The sequence below is a fragment of the Cyphomyrmex costatus genome, unplaced genomic scaffold, assembly GCF_001594065.2.
Source record: "Cyphomyrmex costatus isolate MS0001 unplaced genomic scaffold, Ccosl1.0 scaffold1572, whole genome shotgun sequence".
In the NCBI taxonomy this organism is placed as follows: Eukaryota; Metazoa; Arthropoda; class Insecta; order Hymenoptera; family Formicidae; genus Cyphomyrmex; species Cyphomyrmex costatus.
The window spans coordinates 20,655-40,434 of NW_017275579.1; the positions used below are offsets into that span (position 1 = coordinate 20,655).

The window sequence follows — 19,780 nt, forward strand, 5'->3', positions numbered from 1 at the left end:
GTACTGGGAAAAAAAAGACCGGAGATAATAAAGGTCATTTGACATTTTTTCTCGGTCCCCTCAATATTTTTGATAAGTCGGCGCCTATGCCAGTAATACTTAAACTCTAAATACTCAATTTAGAAATTTACCATTATAAAAAAGATTGTAACTAGAGTTTAAAAAATGCCTTGCCCTCGATTATAAAATTATACAATAAAGATGGAAATATTTATTTAAAAAATAAAATATAATTTTCAAACTATTGTTAAAAATCAAACTAATAGTAGTAATAGTATAATCTTATGTCCTCTTCGAAATTACAAAATTTTTGTAATAAAAACATTTTGCAATAAAAACCTTAATTTTCGACAAATCTTAATGCATCATTTAAAATGGCCCACCCCGTGTGTGTGTGTGTGTGCGCGTGTGCGCGCGCGCGTGTTAACGCTTTTAATAATTTCCATTCTATCATAGATCTTCGACCCATTGGACATTGGACCATTAAGAAATAAGGTTTCGTTTACCTCAATATCGCAAGTCTTGATCTATTTTATATATTATATTTATTTTACAAATATTTTATAATATTACATACGTGCCATTTCTTTTCCATTCTCCAAAAAATTGATCTTACAGCGAGAAAAGAGATCAAACCGAGCTAGTTGTGTTATCGGGCTGATTTTCTAAGCGTGAATGTAACAACCCTCCACAGACACTCGATTATCTTTGGTACATTTTTCTGTTTTTCTTTTTTTTTTTTTAAGGAGGTAGATAATATAGAACTGTCTTTCTCTCTATCGTATGAGAGCTAGACTTATGAAACGCGCACGATTAATAAATGCATCTCGTCTCGACTTTCTGAAATTTCCAACCAAGAGAGAATGACAAAAAATCACTCCCTTAAAAATTAACATATTCGAGTGAATGATGGCTCGCCAAGCCAGATCTAAAAATGATAATGCAAAGAGATCGTGGTGAATAGATAAGTCGCCAACGATTAGGAGTATTCTGCAAGACAGTGCGATAGTTGGAAAAATCTGTGTATGCGTAGTACACGTTAGATTGATTCGCGTGCATTTAACATTCCGATGAGTGTTCCACGACGAGTATTCATAATTATGCGCGACGTTAATCGTTGGAACTATAATGCCTACGATATCGGCAGCCGAACCGTTCGCAAATGCTTGTCTGGCATTACAATAGATAATCGTAAAATCGTTTTAAATCGTTCGTAAATGCTATCGTTTAAAAAACAATCGATCAATAAATGATCGTACCGGTACCCCCGGTTCAACATTGAATAAACTTCTCATTTTCGATACAAAAGATCAACGTGCCCACGGAGATATATGTGTCTATATAAATCTATGCTATCTACATGATATGATAAGCTTCAAAAGCTCACTCGAACATCGCGAAATTTCGTCTCATCATCGGCGCGCGCGCGCGCGTGTGTATGTGTGTGTGCGCGCGCGCCGCGCATATATTTTACTTTTTATATCTTTTTTCAAGGAAGAGAACGAGATACGAGCAACGTCCGAGTGTTTCACCGACATTTCGTGATGCGGTACAATTCTCTTTCAACAGAGAAAACTAGTGATTAATTAGTATAGAGATTAGTAGAAAAACATTAGCGAGCCACCATCCTGGGTGCCTCTAACAAAATATTTGTCTCTCTTTAACAAAATATCATCGCGTACGTGTATGCGTATGACAAACTTTAAGAATGCAGAAATATAAATATACAGAAGAAATAAGGAATTTCAACCAACCAGAAATCGAATACATCGGAACATGCGCAGTTACTGATAGTTTGAAATCGTTATCCCTTATTATTTTTGCTATTTTATGTCTGCACCCTTAAACCCTAAAATAATTAAGGTTATCGTCTAATTGCGGTTTTTCTCCAAAAATTCTTAAATATATATTTGGAAAAAAACTTGTGATACGCGATACTCTACATTTCATTCTCTTACATGTGGTTTCAACTTTCAACGATATATAAATAAGCTTCTCAAGCAAGAAAGTCATATAATAAGTTGTAATGAGTCATGATGTGAGTGCGACTTTGACTAACGCCAAAGAAAAATAAAGAAAAATAAAGAAAAAGGAAAAGAAAGAACTCGCGATATATTGCAGTGATACACAATACTATTGCGAAAGTGTATATAACAGTGTGTAAATCTGACGCGGTCCGATTATATGAAAATGGTCCGATTGGCATACAACGTTGTACAGATAAACAATTGCGTGACGCCGAAGACAAAAGACATTTCGAAATTCGATTTCGAAAACACGAGCGCGCAGCGATGTATGTATACTTTCAACTATCGGAAGTTTTATCGCGCGCCTGTTACTACCTACCAAAAAGTGGAGAACCGATTCCGTCACTATTCAAGATTTCCAAAAGTATTTTGGAAACTTTTCTTATAGAAAAAAAAAATACGACGAGAGAACGCGACGATGGCGTACATTTCTTTCGGAATCGTCCTTTAACTCGTCGCAGAAGAACTCGGATTAATTCTTTCCTTATACGTATAGAAAAGAAAAATCCAAAGATTCTAAGGCGTAAGTGCGCTCTATGCGAGTATTACTATTACAATTGTTATATATCATTATTGGTGCTGATTCTCGTCGTTTTCCTCCTGCGATATGATGCTCGACCTATTGGAACGCACGTCGAGATCCATTGCGAAGGGTTTCGTCGAGTTGCCGAGAAGCACCTGCGTGCTCTGACTATCGTCGAGACTCAGCGAACACTCCAGCGAACTGTCACTGAAAGTACAGAAACAGATTTCTACTCGTCACTAGCGCCTTCGCGGATCGTCCCGAACTGGACACGTGGTTAGTTCACTTTGACAATCGGTAACCGATTGAATTTACCTGACGATACTGGCGCGATCGACCGAGCTACCACCACCAATAGTTGGCGCCGTACAATTTTCGCCATTGCACGGTCGCTCGCCGTTACTGCTGCAAGAGGAAGTTCTGGTACTGGTGCCGGTGGCAGTGACGGCGGCAGTCGTAACCGTTGCCACCGCCGCTGCTTCCCGCATGGACGCTCGCCTAGATTCCTCATGGCACTCACACTTGCACTCTTCCGGTTGCACGTAGTTGTAACCACCGCTGACAGTTTTTGCGATCTCATCCTCTGGCCGCGGTATCGTCTGTATCCGTTTCGGTGCTTTTCGCTTCTCCGGTATCTCTTCGAAGTTGATCCAGTTGCTCAGCCGGGCTGCTGCTGTCGCTGATGTTGATGTTGCTGCTGCTGCTGATGATGATGATGATGCTGTTACCGTTGCTGCTGCCGCCGCTGCCGCTGTTGATGCTCTCGGTGGCAGTGGAGGTGGACTAGGTGATTTCCCTTGATTAGTAACGCCTTTGCGACCGCCATCCGGTGGCACCTTGCCCGCAAATTCTGTGAACGTATTTGCTGTACTAGTGTATTGTCGGCGCGGACTCTTCAATTTGAAGCTATCCTCTCGTGGCAGAGATATTTTCATTCGCTCCACCCGCCTCTCGTCCAGCGATGTCTGCATTACAAACTCATCCAACAAGGTCGGGTTTATTGGGGTCGTTGAGCGCGGTCTCTCGATTGGAATTGTTCTGATAACAATCAACGTAATGTAAATCATAAGTTAGTATCATGTATATATAATACATGCTGTTCCGTTACAAAACTGACAAGCTATGCTAACATTTTTAAATAGTTACTTTAAGCAAAAGTTCATATACATAATAGGTCGATTCTTCGTTTCCAAGATATGAGTATTTTATTTTATATATACAAGGCCCCATAAGAAAAGCTCTTCGATTTCATGTAACAATTATTTGATTTATTGATATGATACTATATTATCATTATTTATATTATAATCATACTATCAACACTCGGTAAATTGTTCTGTTATTCACAAGTATTATTTAAATTGTTCACCTCTCTGTAAAGATACCATGACCCAGTTGCTCCAGTGACTACATTAGCAATGTCATCGCCTGTTCTCGTACATCTTCTCGTATTTCTCGTAGGAATGCAGTAACCGGACATTTTACGTGTTTGGATGATTTTTGGTGCATTGGCATTTTTATTTCATATCTTGAGAACAAAGCCGAATCAATCCACGATGTATAGTAATTAATTAGCTTAGACTGACCATTTGAACATGCTGATAAAACTAGTCAGTTTCATAATGGAACACTAATATATATCGTTCATGTGTGTGAGACTTCCAAATTTTTATTTAAAATAATTACCTTACTTCCTGAAGTCGTTGTTTAACCGGTAGAATGGGTACAGCTACGCTCTTTTCTAATGGCAGAGTCGTCGGTATATATGGAAGATCCTCCTCAAAACTCTCCTCGTAGAAGAGACCCTTTCGCTCGTCTGGTAGCTCCTCAGTCAATTTCTCAACCTTATTGCGAATAAACTCAATCTCTGAATCTCTCTCGGATTCGGAGCTGTTATGATCCAGATCGGATATCACACTGGGCGCTTTTACTAAACCTTCCTGTTCCAACGACTTGCCGATCTTATCATCGAGATGATCGAATCTTTTAGTTTCTTGAGCAGCTCGAGAAGACTCTCCCGCGCTTACTCTTTTCTGTTGTAGTGCTACATCGTCGCTTATTCTCTCGGATAGTTCTGGCTGCTGCTGCTGCTGCTGCTGCTGTTGTTGCTGCTGCTGCTGGTTCTCTTTACTTTTTCTCTTTGGCTTTGTTATATCCGGTTTTTTACCGATAGACTCTCTCAATAAACTAGACAACATTCGAAAGTCTGTTGATTTAACTTCCGATGTAATCGCTAGTTTAATATCTGGTTTAACCGTAGTCGATGACTTGGCTGGTGGTGGTGTTCCGACTATTTTATTAGCCTGTCCGCTAATCTTCGAGTCCCTCAACGAACTTTTTAATATATACGAATCTTTTGACTCGCTCTGCGACAGCTGACTATCTCTGGACGAACTTCTGGATGTAACCTGTGTTGTAATCGTTTCAATCCGCGCTTCAGTCCTAATTTTGGCAATCGACGACGGATGGTGCTCAATCGATACCTCTGTGATTATACTACCCGAACGCGGTCCCTCAGACTCGTATTCGTCCAATAGTTTGGTCGGTGTTTCCAACGGTATCGAGACACTTTCTGACGGTAAGGCTTCTTCGTAGTTTCTGTCATCGGCATGCAGACTAATAAAGATCGAATCATCTTGACGATTCTTTTCCTTTTCCTCCTTTACGTTGAACGTAAACTCCACGTGACCGATGCTCTCTAGAGATGGGTGTTCATCTCCACTAGCGACTTCGAGGTCGCACGAGGCCGCGATTGCCTCATCGTAGCTCTTTTTCCTCTCGCGTTTCTTAAACAAGCTCAGTGTAGACGAAAACACCCCTTTATTCTTCGAATCTTTTTTCAAGATAGAACTCTTATCGACGGAAACTCTTTCGCGTGACTTCGAACGACTTCTCAAACCCTCTGTAGTGTCCTTTAATTTCGACGTCAGACTTCGTCGTGGTTTTGTGCTAGGTGACGGTGATTCTGGACTCAATACGTTACCGTCGGCTCTAGTCTGTTTAATAATAAATACAATGATCAACGATATGATTCAGCAACTTGATAGAAAATTAAATATTATTATCGCTTTTTTTAAATCAAATTCTATTCTAAATAAAAATTGTGAAATGTTTTAGAAAGATGCTAAAACGTCCTCTGAATATAAAAATATGTATTTAAAAAAGACCGTAATGATTATTTTACAAACACACACACACACATAGGCGCGCACGCACAATTCAGAAACATCACTTCCAAATTATGGAATACATTTCATAATTTATTTTTAAAACTTCAGCAATATAATCTACAATTAATTTTTCTCTTTTCTTTTTTAATTGCAAATAAACTGCAAATTTTTATATTATGTAGATATTATGCATATACCTTAAATAATGAAGCAAAACTACTTTTTCTAGATACGGATGATGGACTGGGTGTTCGCGAGCCTTCCAAATCACGAACTTTTTGATGTCTGGGCAATTTGGGACTTCCGATAAGGCTACTTGTCGTAGGCGTCGTCTGAACAATCTCCTTAAAATTTTGAGCTTTTTTCCTTTTGTCGTTAAAATCGAGTGTCGCGGGTTTTTGAACATCTTGTATTTGAATCTTTGATTGATATTGCTGTTGATGCTGTTGTTGCAGTGTCGATCCTTGTTGCTGGCCCGATTTTTTTATTATCGGAACCTATCTCATACATACACACACACAGTACGAGAAAAGATATAATATATATTTAGCTTTTAGTCTCGCTTTCGAAAGCAAAAATATTTATTTGCATCTTATTCGAGAACATTTTAACGATATTTTCAATTTAGCATATATTCAGAAGAGATTTCTTTACATTTTGATTAGTAACATTAATAGATTAGAGAGAAGGAAAAAAAAGTTTTATGATACTTTGTACTATTACGCGCCTATGTCTTATGTTAACATTGATAGAATTTTTTGATAAAATTCAATTTAATAAAAGTTCTATTATAATAAAACAATATATAATTTTTATATAAAAAGATTGTAATTTGTGAGAGAAGGCTTACAAGTATTATCTCGATGTTTTTCGATAAAATGTATTAGGCAACTGAAGAACAAGAGCTTAACAAACAGAACCAACCTCTATATTAACTTTCTCCAGAAATCTTTTAGTAATTTCCACTTCTCGTTTGAAGATTTCCTTCCGCTCCTCACGACCGCGTCTTCTGGGCTTATCCAATGGATCCGGCTTCAGATTACCACCTATCATAGGCACTTTAATACTCTCGGGAATCAATGCCTTCGTTGTATCGGCCTCCCGTTTCAAGAGTATTTTCTCGAGATCATCGGTCTCCGGTTTCGACGGCTCTATCAGATTGTCAACCAATGTCGGCTTGCTTCCGCAGAACGACGTCTCTAGTAGACACTTGTGAGGACTGGGAGATCTAAAAAAAATTTATCAACAACGTACGTTTTATTTTTCTCATATATTAGGCTGTATAATTTTCTTCAATAAAACACCTTTCTCATTTTCCATTAGTAAATCTTTAAGAAGGTCAAAGAAAAATAATCTAGGAACTTAAAATTTTAAACTTTGTGTAATATAAGTAATAATCCAAATAACAAGTAACGCGATAGCTTTATTCTTTAATCAATTTCTAGCGCATATATTAATGTAATAAGAGAGAATTTAATTGCAAAACATAAAAGAAAGTTAATAATAGATCTTAGGATGAGTGAACAAAATTTTCAAAAAACACCGCTTTATTCTCTTAAAGAACAAAATTTTGCGCCATATTTCCATCTTCATTATCATGCGTTCTTTACCTAGAGGAAGTCGCTGACATAACCGAGAGCTTTCCCGAGACGCCGGAGCCTTGACTACCAACCGACGATAATCTAGATGTTCTACCGCTGATGTTGAGCAAACATATCTCCGAGCAGTTACTGTCCTTGCGTTCACGATCCTGACCTAGCTGCTTGCCGCTATAATCCGATTGAGATCCATCAGTCTCCTTTCGCTTTCGCCTTTTGGACTCCCGTTTAAGATCTTGTTCGTGGACGGGATCCTGTAAATCCAGCTCCTCCGTAGAAGACCTCAGATCTTGAGCGTCTTCCTTATAACCCAGAGTCAGCTTGCAACCGGACGGAGGATCCGTTCCTATAGAAATTCACGAGATCTCTAAACTTTTTCGTTCTTAAACGACGTCCTCAAAAAGTCTCCAATAACTCTTAAAGTCTATGTAGATGAAATCAAACGTTTAAATATTACGAACAATTTCTCCCTTATTGCATTTGATATCACCAATCGTCCATATGATCGTCCATAACAGTTGAACAATTTAACAAGTCTATGTCTTCTCGCGTTTTTTTACAAAATGTATGAATGTAAGTGTATCGTTATATTACTCAAATGTTCCATCAGGCTATGAAGTATGTTAACATCACACATTTAATATCGCACTAACATATAAGTTTTCAAATTCAATTAAAGATCATCTTTATTCAATTAAAGTCAATTATCATAATTTCACTGTCTCGATCTATCTCCATGTACATAGTATATTAAATGGATTTTAAAATTTATTCTATAATATAAGAGAGACCCAATTTCATTGCTTCATGTATTTTAATTGTAAAATACATGACTCGTCTCACATAAAGGAGGGTAAGACTTAATTTTTTTGTACATTTAATTTGCAGCAACATTTGGCGAGATATAAAGAAAAGAATTAACACTAGTATTGGTCAAAATTCAATCGTAATAGTGAAAGTATAATACTACACAGAATAGATAAGAAGATTGTGTCAGTAATAACGATCAAATGAGAAATTTGATGAAGATTCGAGGCTTTAATGACGTAATTTGTGCAGCATATATCATACAAAAATCCACTAAATAATCGAGATAGAATCAGTATAAACTGATCGTTACTAAACTCTTCTATAATAGTTAAATTGATTAAAACCTTCATCTGAGGAATTCTTTTTCAGAAACAATTCAAAATATATAGAATCTGCATGCAAAGCTCGTTTTTTACGCGCTCAATAAATTCTTAATTTAATCACGCTAATTCGCCTTGGATATACATATATTCGCCTTGGATTATATGTACATATGTTCGATTACTGTATCATTGCAGTGTGTTAACTATGCCATGTTGAACATCGCAATTAATAAAAACTTAAAAATTGATAAAATGATAAGTAGTAGAAGATTGAATAAGTTTACATAAAATATATTTATAACGCTTGCCGCGTTTATTTAGATTAATTTATTAATTAAATGTACATATTTGTAATCTATTGCATTTATAAAAACGCATTTAAAATATTTCGATTCATTTCATACCATTAACCTCAACACCATGCAAGAATTCTTTTACATCTCTAATAATTATATGTATTTAATTATTTATACAATTCCAAAGTCCAAAGTATATCCTCGAATGACTTAATCAAGAGACGCGGTAGTGTCTCCGGCCATGTTCAAAAACTGAAAGACACTACAAGTCTCTTATCCCGAGCCACCAAAGTCCATTTTTCGGGAGAGCATAACTACTAAAATATAAAAAAATTTTGAATCGAGCGTTATATGAAAGGCGACGTCGCCACGAGTAATTTGAGCCAAAAAAATTTTAAACCGGTGAAGCCGTTCTGGAGATACAAGTGGTCGAAAAGTGATGATTTTAATGAAAAATTAAGTAACGTCTCCTTCTTCTTCTTTTTCTTCCTCTGTCCGCATTCAAGGCCGTATTTGGCATTCAAGGCCGTATTTGGCTATGGATTTGGCGAAAACATTTGCTGACATGTTTTGCAGCAGATTGGTTGCAAAAACCGAGCAGAGTTTGCTGACAATTTTTTATTGCAGATTGGCAACAAATTGTAGACAGAGTCTGTATTGTCAGCAAACTGCTGCTAAACTGCTAACAACGTCTGTTGACATGTCTTACAGAAGATTGGTTGCAAAAACCGAGCAGAGTTTGTTGACAATTTTTGATTGCAGAAAGGCAACAAATTGTAGACAGAATCTGTATTACCAAATATTGTCAGCAGACTCTGTTCGGTTTTTGCTACCAATCTGCTGTCAGATCATGTCGGCAGACTCTGCTCGGTTTTTGTCACCAATCTGCTGCAAAACATGTCAGCAAATGTTGTCGCCAAATCCATAGCCAAATGCGGACGCAGATGGCTACGGTATTGTAATTGGTTTTGCTATCAGAGGGTAAATACCGATGAGAATAAGCCATTAATGGTCAAGTTAGATCTTAGAAGTTTCTAATATAATTTTCATGTAAATTTATATACTATGTATATAAATCTCTAAATGCGCGCCGAAACTTTTTTTTCAGACTTACAACGCAATAATAAACACCACGAGTTAAATTAATTAACAATCTAACAATTTTGATGCACATTGCACCTTTGATCTTAATATTATAATATGTTGAATGACATATTAAAATCTATGAATGACATATTTTAAAAATCTGTAAATAATTTAATTTACATTGCGAAAAATATTACCTCGACCAGAGGAGTTGAACCCGGATCACGTACCTGTTTTACGCGCAACTGTCCTAGCCAATTAGACTATCGAGGCCTTAGTAATATTCTTCGCAATAATAATATAAATAGGAATCATATAAGATCTTTTCAAAACACTATAAGATACAAGTACTTTTCGAGTTATAAAACCTGCAAGTTACAGCATCGCCGGCATTAGCATTATCTAAGGTATATCAACGATAGTTACCCGGTCGGAGTTACACCTCATTTGTATTGTGTGGACCTATAGCATGGTGTTCTAAATTCCGGATTTAAGTCCAAAAAAAAAATAGAAGTCAAGATTTCTTTTTATGAGGTTTTTTGAAAAATATTATATACGCTGAAGCGCCTACAACAAGGGAAAATATGATTGAACGCATAATCATTGTTTGCCGAAAAATTTCGAGAAATATTCTTCTATCTACTGATGACAGTTTTCAACGTCGAATTCAACTATGTATCGACAACAATGGACTGTGTTCGAACATTTAATTCGATTTAAAAGGAATTTTATTTTCATTAAAATGCCTGCAAAAAATAACAATAAACAAAAATATCATTTAATTGAAAAATGTACACACACCACACATGTATATACTTACCCACACCCACACATCTCCTCTACAGACACACACAGAGCAGAGAGGATTTGGTCGTAAAATACCGGGAAAATGACGAATCTTGAGATCCTTATTTCTGTGTGTGCACACACATCCGCACGCACGCACACACATAAAAGAGGTGTAAATCCGACCAGACAATCTCCATGTGATACACTTTGAGTGCTAATGCTGGCGGTGTTGTAACTTGCAAGCCTTATAACTAGAAAAGTACTTAATGAAAATATTTTATTACAGCTTGCACGGAATGTAAGAGATCCGAGTTTGACTCCCGGCCGAGGGTAATATTTTTCGCAATATAAATTAATTATTTACAGATTTTTAATGTCATTCACAGATTTTAATATGTCATTCAACATTATTAAGATGCTATGAGCATTGTTAAATTGCTAGATAATTTAACTCGTGATATTATTGCGATAGTTTCGTAGAATGGCGTTTCAAGACCGAAAAATTGTTCAGCGCGCGGTTTAAAAGACTACATATGTAATATATAAATTCAAATGGAATTATAATAGTACCTAAGATCCAGCTCGACTGTATTAGGGGATTTCTTATTGGTTGTGTTTCTCACATGTACGGTCTCATAAGATTTAATAATTAAATATTTTTTATCATAGTATTTTTTATCATATTAGCTTCAGTAGTCTAATTGTCTAGGACACTTGCGTGTAAAGCAAGCGATCCGGGTTCGACTCCCGGCCGTGGTAATATTTTTCGCAATGTAATTAAATTATTTACAGATTTTTAATATGTCATTCAACATATTATTAAGATCCAAGATGCAATGTGCATCAAAATTGTTAAATTGTTAGTCAATTTAATTCGTGATAGTACTGCGGTAGTTTATTAGTTTGCATTGTAAGTCTGAAAAAAATTTCGGCGCGCATTTAAAGATCTACATACGTAGTATATAAATTCACACGAAAATTATATTAGAAGCTTCCAAGATCTATCTTGACCGTTAATGGCTTACTATTCCTATCGGTATCTCAAAAAAATTATAGTGTCTGATCTTTACTATACCTCATAGTTATATAAAATACTGCTTATATCCATTTATCAAAATCGATTAAAATAAGTTTCTTTATCAAATTTATTTCACTTAATGTTATGCGAATATCGTATATTACCAAAGTTTCACGCAGTGCAATCGAGATTAGGGATGTAACGAATATTCGCTTTCGCATCATTTTAGACTTTCACTTTCGTTTTTGCTTTCGCATTTAATTATGCGAAAGTTTTAACGAAAGATTTTGTCCGGCCTGTGGAATTCGCAGCTTCACCGAGGGCACATTAGATGGTGGGAAAGCAGTTTACATTTCATTCGTTGGTTTGCCAATCTAAATAAGCTAATACGTAATACTTATTCTTATTAAGTATATAATATAAAAGTATAACTAATTCTTAGAAGAATTTTATTTTATGTTGACTTAATAAAAAGTATATTGAGTTATTTTACTTAAAGTTATATGAGTCAGTTTATTTTATGTATTTACAAGTTGCAATACAAGATTCAAGAATAAGAATATATTTTATTGTATTTTTATTTTATATAATTATAATTAATGTATTTTGTATTTTATTTGATTATTTAGTTTAAAATAAATAAGTCGTTCATATGCAAATACTAATTTATACATTTGCATTCATCTTTCTCAATCCAATATCATTCAATAATTTGAATAGGAATTAGCAATATTATTTAAATATTATATATTATTTTTCGTGACTGTCTGTAATTGTGGCTGATTTAATCATTCACTAGAAAAAAAAGATCTTTCGCTTTCGCAAAAAATTTTTTTCTTTCGTTTTCGCATTTGCTTTCGCTATAACCACTTTCGTTACATCCCTAATCGAGATCGTTGAGAGTATAAGGTATAAAAAAAAAAACTTGAAAAGAAAGTAAAGCGATCGACACAATAGTTAACAAAAAAGTAATCACCTGCGAGAAGCTCCCGTTCAGGTGACGAGTCCCTGGAATTACTATCCTCATGATGCGAAGAACTGCTTGCTCTACTGATATCAATTCGCGGCGTGCTAGGTGTCTTGAGCGAACTGCCAGGCGTTGCAGGCGTGGTGACCTCAACGATACCCGGCATTCGCCCTGCCGCTACCGCCGCCGCCGCTGTCGCCGCTGCCGCCGCCGCCGATTCTCCCTGCATTCAAATTCGTTTCCTGGTTTGTTGTAGCACAGTCACACGGGGTTGATTGGTTGATTGGTTGTTGGGCTCAGGTCGCGGGCCAGCTTCTCGCAGTGACTCACAAAACTCACGGACGATCGAGAAGATTAATCTCGAGATCGCATACATACATCGGGATTTAAGTTGAGGATCGAGATTCAATGTGAGATTCGATTCGAGGTTTAAATTAGTCTTTTATTTAAAAAACACTTTTCAAGCTACTATTTAATAAATCCAATTGTGTGGGTGTCAAAACTTTAGTTCAAATCTAGCTCATCTGCAATGAGGATCAATCGCGAGTCGATTTATAACTATGAATACGAACCACAGAGAGAGAGAGAGAGAGAGAGAGAGAGAGAGAGAGATATGAAGCGGAAAAGAGGAAGAAAACCGATCTCGAGCTGGATAATTTAATAGAGGAAGAAGCTCAGGGTAGGAAACTCACGTTTTCCACTTCCTCAGATAAGTCTTCGAAAGATGCTATCGGCGCTGGTCCAAGCTTCTTTTGATGAATATTCGGCAAACCTGACGCCATTTTTGAGCGCTCAGACCACGATGATACTGAAAAATGTAAAAAATCAAAATCTGATATTTTTGCTGACGTTTTTACGCGAAACGAAAATACGAATACGATCTTGTTCCGATCTTGATAGCGTGAATAGAAGCTAAAAAGCACGTGTTGTAATCGCCGTCTCAGTTATTATGCTCTCATTCTTGCCGTTATGTTACACGACAGTTCTAAAGTATTATGTAATAACACCAACAGGTATATATCGTGTGACACTTCTCGCCACAATTTCTTGCTTGATAAAGCTTGAAAAACTGCAAACTTGCTCTGCAATTAATCAATATCTAAAACTATAATAATCGTACTTTATACTTATTATAGTATTAAAAATTTTTTGTATGATATATATTATTTATAGCATTAAAAAGAAAAAATAGGAAACTCTTTAAAAAAAAGAGTAAATTTGTATTTATTGTAAAATAATATGAAAATTAATGTCCCTACTAAATTACGTCATGTTTGTGCATAACTATACTACAAATAGCTAGAGTAGCGTTAAACATTCGGAGGAGATGAGGTTACTTAAATATTATTTCCAATAACGCATTCTGTAAGACCTGTTTTTCCAATCTGTGGTTACCTAAAGATTAAAAGTTACCAGAAAATTCATGAATGAATTTCATTGCTAAATCTCTTGATAATCTTTAAATCTTTATAAGGTAATCATATCTTGTAAAAATGTGCCTAAGAAGAATAAACTACTCCTGATAATTGTTTTAAAAGTCGACTACAACACTATTCAACGAATTGTCTTGCAGAATTGTGTAAAGCATAAAAGATGCGATTGTCAAATAAACCAATCTAACATATAGCTAAAAAATTAAAATATAGCAATCGCATTTTCGCACAATTTATCTCCGTTATTATTTTTTCTATAGTACAATTTCTTACACAAAAACATTCAACGAAAATCTGAGAAAACGCACAGGATAAGGATAGATTTATCGTATATCTACAACAAGAAAAAGAGTAGGAAGAAATTCAAACATTCTTCAATTGATTTCGTAATTTAATGAAAGATTCCTTCTTACAAACCCGAAAATTAATATTTCAAATTCATATTGCACATTTCTTTTACTTGAACCTGCAATTGTAGTATAAATTGGTTTTCATTCAGGTCAAGTAAAAAAAAATACATTTTTCTTTACCTTGAACACTTGAGCTTGAGACTTTATAGTATTTGTACTAGCAAACTTTTCAAATCCAAAGAAGGTAACTCATTTATCTTAAACTCTCTTATTTGTACTTTAAAGTTTGTATTTGAAAGACGGAAAAATATTCAAGATTCGAAACAAGCTGTTTGCAAAATTTTCACATCTTTATATTTTACTCGATTTGTAATATCTAAAAAAATGTATCGTGGATAATCGAGGATATCCATGATCTCTAGCTTCAGAGCAAGTTTTCTAGGCGAAAATGTGAATAGTTGAATAGTCGTTGACCACGTATGCATGTACATACATATGTATAAATGTGATGTTTGACCATGGAATCAGAAATTCCATTCGAGAAGAAATAACGTAAGGTGATTTGATGTTACTGCAGGTAACATCAAATCACCTTAGAGAAAGATTCAAAAATGTAAAAAGAAATATATGTACAAATAATATATAATAATAAGTAAATAATTTAAACAATAATAAGTTAAAAGAAAAGCAACAAATAATTTAATTTACTGTAACTGTCGAAATTTTGCACAGTTCGAAATCAAGCATAAGATTAAACGATAGAATAGGTGTTGCGGTTGAATGAGTGAATCCGCGACGAATCCAAAGTCGAAAATTCGTGTACATTCACGGTTCAAATAATCTTATAATGTAATCGTAACGTAGCTGTTGTACCTGATGCATCAGCAGGTAGCGGTACAGGTCGCTAACAAGGCTTTTCTATTTATAGCGCATCGCCTTCGAAGCGCAAATGCGAGTCTACGCGTTAAGATTTTCCTTATGATACTCCTGTGAAAGATGTACATGTAATCTTTCTACACAAATGACATAGCTACAGATTGTACATCTAAAACGTGCGTACAGTAATTACAACTTTCCAAGATATTTATTTATAATATGCAGTTTGTCACAAAGGCATCTAAGCTTTCCATCTTCATCTCTCATTTAAATATGATCTTTATTTCACAGAAAAGTGAAATAAAATGCTGTAAAATTTAGTAGTAATAATCTTAATATGGCTGTAAAGCATTTATTGATTAATTGTTGATCTATAATAATTAAACTGCATCATTGAAACAGAGACAAGATTCGTCGAACGCGTTAGAAAATTATATATTCCAAGATCGATTTTTCCTCCGTGTATTGATATAATCGCTCAAACAGTAAACTTGGTCATAAAAGTAAAAAGTCACGTAACAATAAACGCAGAAGTCAAATTTAATTTTGACAACTTCATTTGCTAATGTTGTGTATGTATATGTAATAGACAGGCAAAGATAATCTCTCTTTTGGCCATGAGAAAGAAATTACAGCGATTGCTACGACGAGTTGATCTCTTCGTGGCAAAGACTAGGCGCATCGCGAGTGCACCAGCATACGCTAATAGTACCGACAATGAGTAGTATACATACTTCAATTCGTTGACAAATGTGGCCATGCTCCTTATTACATTACATGCGATCACTCCTACGTCGCACTGATGATCGATTATAAAAGGTGGTTCGATATTAGACTAAACGCTTCGCGACATCTCTGGATCACCGAAGGAAGGGAAATATGCGAGTATAATGTAAATGTGTGAGCAGCAACTTATATGTAGAATCGTCACAATCAGTTCTTCATTTTTTTTTTACTCAAATTCATTACATCAACTCTGCAGCCATTCATAATGTTTAATGCTAAACTAGCCTTAAAAATGCCTAATAATTCTATTTCCCGTGTGCTTTCACATATACGCTTTAATTCACATATACGTCGTATACATGTGCTGCTTTCGTATATTCAAACAGATCTATATTTAAACTTTTAGAAAAAGGTCGATAAAATGGTATCTCTATCGCTCCGAGCTCAATGTATACTCCTTAATTTAGATAATAAAATTGAAACTTTAAAATATTACATATAAGATTGAAAGGGAACGATAATAAGAATCGTGCATCGCGCAAGATTTTAAATAGTACATGAAAATCTCGCGAGACATTTTCCTTCTACTGCCCATTTTCACACACAATACATATAATAATTCCTTCACACAAATATTTTCTTCGTGAAAAATCATATATGATTAACGACTCGCGGTCACAGTCGCGAGTGGCAATAAGTTTTCCATTCAGAGAAAAAAAATGCTCGAAACGAAATCTTTTACGCATTGAGTCTAATTTTGTTTGGTAACGTCAGTCGCGGATGAGTGTAAAAATAATGTTTATGCTTATCAAGTTCACGAATACAGGAGCAAGATGGATGGATGAATAAATAGAGGGGAGAACACAAAAGACACATGTAAAATCGTTGGCATCGCGTGGCAACAGCGAATCGACTCGAGCGTGACAATTCACTTGGCGAGTTCTTACAGAAATCACGAATGTTACTTTATACGTCACACTCACTGGAAAAAGCTCTCGTCGGAACAGGTGACACACATTGTCACCGCAGTCACCATTGGCAACTATCTGGCATTATAAGGGCATATCCGCGCCAGACCTTCGCCGTTCGTTTTCACGTCTTCTTGGCCGATCTCTCGCTACTACACTCATTGACGCGTGTGCCGTGCCGTCGAGGTCAAGCCCGCGAGGTTGAGCCATCGCAAAGCAGAGCAATCGCTCTCTCGCCTCCGCCTTCGGCGAAGAGAGGAGCTCATTAGCTCCGTTCGCATTTCTGGCAGCGGCGGCGGCGGCGGCGGCGAGGTCGAAAAAGCGGGACACCCTCACGACCACCCTCTCCGCGTCGACCAACCACCCCTGACGTCCTACTTTCTCTCGTCGACCTCGCAGCAAGAGTGCGCTCGCACTTCTCCTCACACGCACTCACACGTACGCATGTATAGATATATGCATATCCCATATATACGTTTATACGTATATAGTGGTGCCCGGTCGCGCGACTCGGCGATTCGCTCAACAAGACCGGAAATAATATAGCAGTACTTACCCTAGTCTGATGTCCTCCATTGCTACAACTATCGCGGGCCAACCGATCGATCCCGTTTTTGCCCTTTTTCAGCTACCGAAGCTACTCCGTTTCTGCATCAGTATATTCTCCCTGCTTCTACCCTCGATATCGTGTATGCCAGCAGTAGGCCTGTGATTCTTTCCTCTTGTGCTCTATCGCTCTCACTTTCGTCCGTTTACTCTCTTTCCTACCCACCACACTCCCCTCGCTCTTTCTTTCTCTCTCAGCCAGAGCCCGCCGCTCTTCCTAACTGTCTAGCGCGACATCCCCGCGCCTTGACAGCTTATTACATCTTGGCGACAATGATGCCCCGTGCCACAGCAGTGCCAGTGCCCAGCTGTGTACTCCTCTAAGGAGACGCACTCTGTTGCGGCTTCTCCGCGCGACACATACCACCACAACTCGCGTTCTATTCGAGCTGCATGCTTGAGCGACGTGCTTGTCACGCGCACACTCATCGCTTGCGCTTCCTTGCAGGGGTGTGCTAGGGTATGCTTCTCAGCTCGCAATGCTCGCATTGAGGTTTTGAGTTTTGGCCTTCAATGGTCAACCACGAGGGTTCGAATCGAGAGATGATTTGAAAAGAACTGAAAAAAACGTGCGCGATACTTTGCGCAGGACTCTATCGATCTTTATCGCGACGTCGTTCGATATCGAGATTCAAATTTATTCAACTAGTACAGACTAGCAAATTGAAAAAGATATTACAAAGATTAAGCATATATAGTCTTAGAGTGTCCAGCGATATCTATGACTAATCAATTCAAGGATAATTCCGGCCAGAATATTCTAGGTAAAAATCCTACGGTTTTTCTAGATTAATTAATTTTTATTAGTTGATTTATTTTCTTCGTTGATTCGCGTATATATTATAAGTGTGTATGTTTAATTCAAATTCTCTATAATGAATTAATTGTATAACGCAAATATATTTGGAACAATATTATGCAACGTTTTTTAATTATATAATAACGAACGTTCAACATAAAAAATAATTTCTCTGCTTTTTATTTTATAACTGTGTATATTAAATCCAAAAATTTTCTAATAGTAATTTATCTTTTACTTATATTGCATCTTTAAAGAAGAGCTTATTATACTACAATACTATTTAAACACACAATAACACACTAACTTTCTTTTTATTAACATTAAAAAACTTTATCTTATAAAATTAATTTATTGGCGCATTATTAAATTATTAATCTCTTGTTTTATGTTCGCATTTGCTTTTAAAGTTTCATCTAAAATGATAACAAAATTCAGTTTTACTGACATAGGCCTGGTTTACATCGTGAAAGAATTGGTACACGTATTAAATATGTTTCATGCGTTTACATTGCCATTTGTATCATTTGATACTCGTATCAGTTTAGTACGATACTCCTGCTTGATACGCTCGTACCAAAATAATCCTACCTAATCCTACCTAGAGTCCTAGATATCAAAGAAGCGCAACCGACTTAAGTCAGTATCGCAAAATTACTAAGAAAAGTATTAAAAATGGCGTCGTTTGCAGACGAAATATGAAATCCACCAATCGTCTATTAGTCAGCCATTTTTAATACCACTGAATGAATGTCATGATTGGCTGACAGTCAGCTAATCAGGACGCGGAACATCGGTTGCGCTTAAAGACATAGAGAATGGACTGCGCGATCCCGTATCTATGTAGTATCAAAATGTGTCGACGAAAATGAGAGAGAGGATCCGTGGAAGACGGCCATCTCTATCTTTTTCCATTCCATGGTGTAATGGAAGAGAGAATGAGAGGGAGATGGCCGTCTTCCACGGTCCCTCTCTCTCATTTTTGTTGACCATTTTGACACACGGTCGCGCAGTCCATTCTCTATGGTCTAGTTTCCACCGAAGCATTAATTCGCACCTAATGCGGCGTAGAACCAAATTTAACTCGATGGAAATACGTTTGACTCTGCTCATTTCACTTCCACTTCGATCCACAACTTCTACCAGAGTGGCAGCGAATTGACATTAAATTTTAGTTGGTGGAAACGACTGAAATAGATTAAAAGTAAATATCGCCAACCTTTCCATTATTCGTTAAAAGGTTAAAAGTATAAGCCGTTCAAAAATGGATAATAAGCGTGATATTTGGTCATACAATAGGTCTGTTCGTGTTGCTTGCACTTTTTGCACTTACCATCTTCGCTTTCTTTCTTTTTAAAGCCGAATATAACATCTATCTCACTTTAAGTGCAAAATTATTTGGGGATTTCATGCAA

General features: G+C 36.5%; 1 protein-coding gene across 3 annotated transcripts; it reads right to left on the reverse strand.

Moving 5' to 3' along the window:
* Nucleotides 1-379: 379 nt before the first annotated feature.
* On the reverse strand, nt 380-17,918 carry LOC108771378 (FK506-binding protein 5). 3 transcript variants are annotated; one of them, XM_018536647.1, is made up of 9 exons: nt 17,517-17,918; nt 13,300-13,415; nt 12,617-12,830; nt 7,331-7,664; nt 6,645-6,948; nt 5,918-6,217; nt 4,237-5,546; nt 2,866-3,588; nt 380-2,757 (listed from the first exon to the last, which is right to left on the reverse strand). In XM_018536647.1, exons 2-9 carry the CDS (start codon nt 13,387-13,389, stop codon nt 2,598-2,600), a joined length of 3,435 nt encoding a protein of 1,144 aa, XP_018392149.1. In that variant the 5' UTR covers nt 13,390-13,415; nt 17,517-17,918; the 3' UTR covers nt 380-2,597. The 3 variants fall into 3 exon arrangements, with proteins under 3 accessions (XP_018392149.1, XP_018392151.1, XP_018392150.1); XM_018536648.1 differs by having other exon boundaries at nt 2,675-2,779; XM_018536649.1 differs by lacking the exon at nt 5,918-6,217.
* Nucleotides 17,919-19,780: the final 1,862 nt, after the last annotated feature.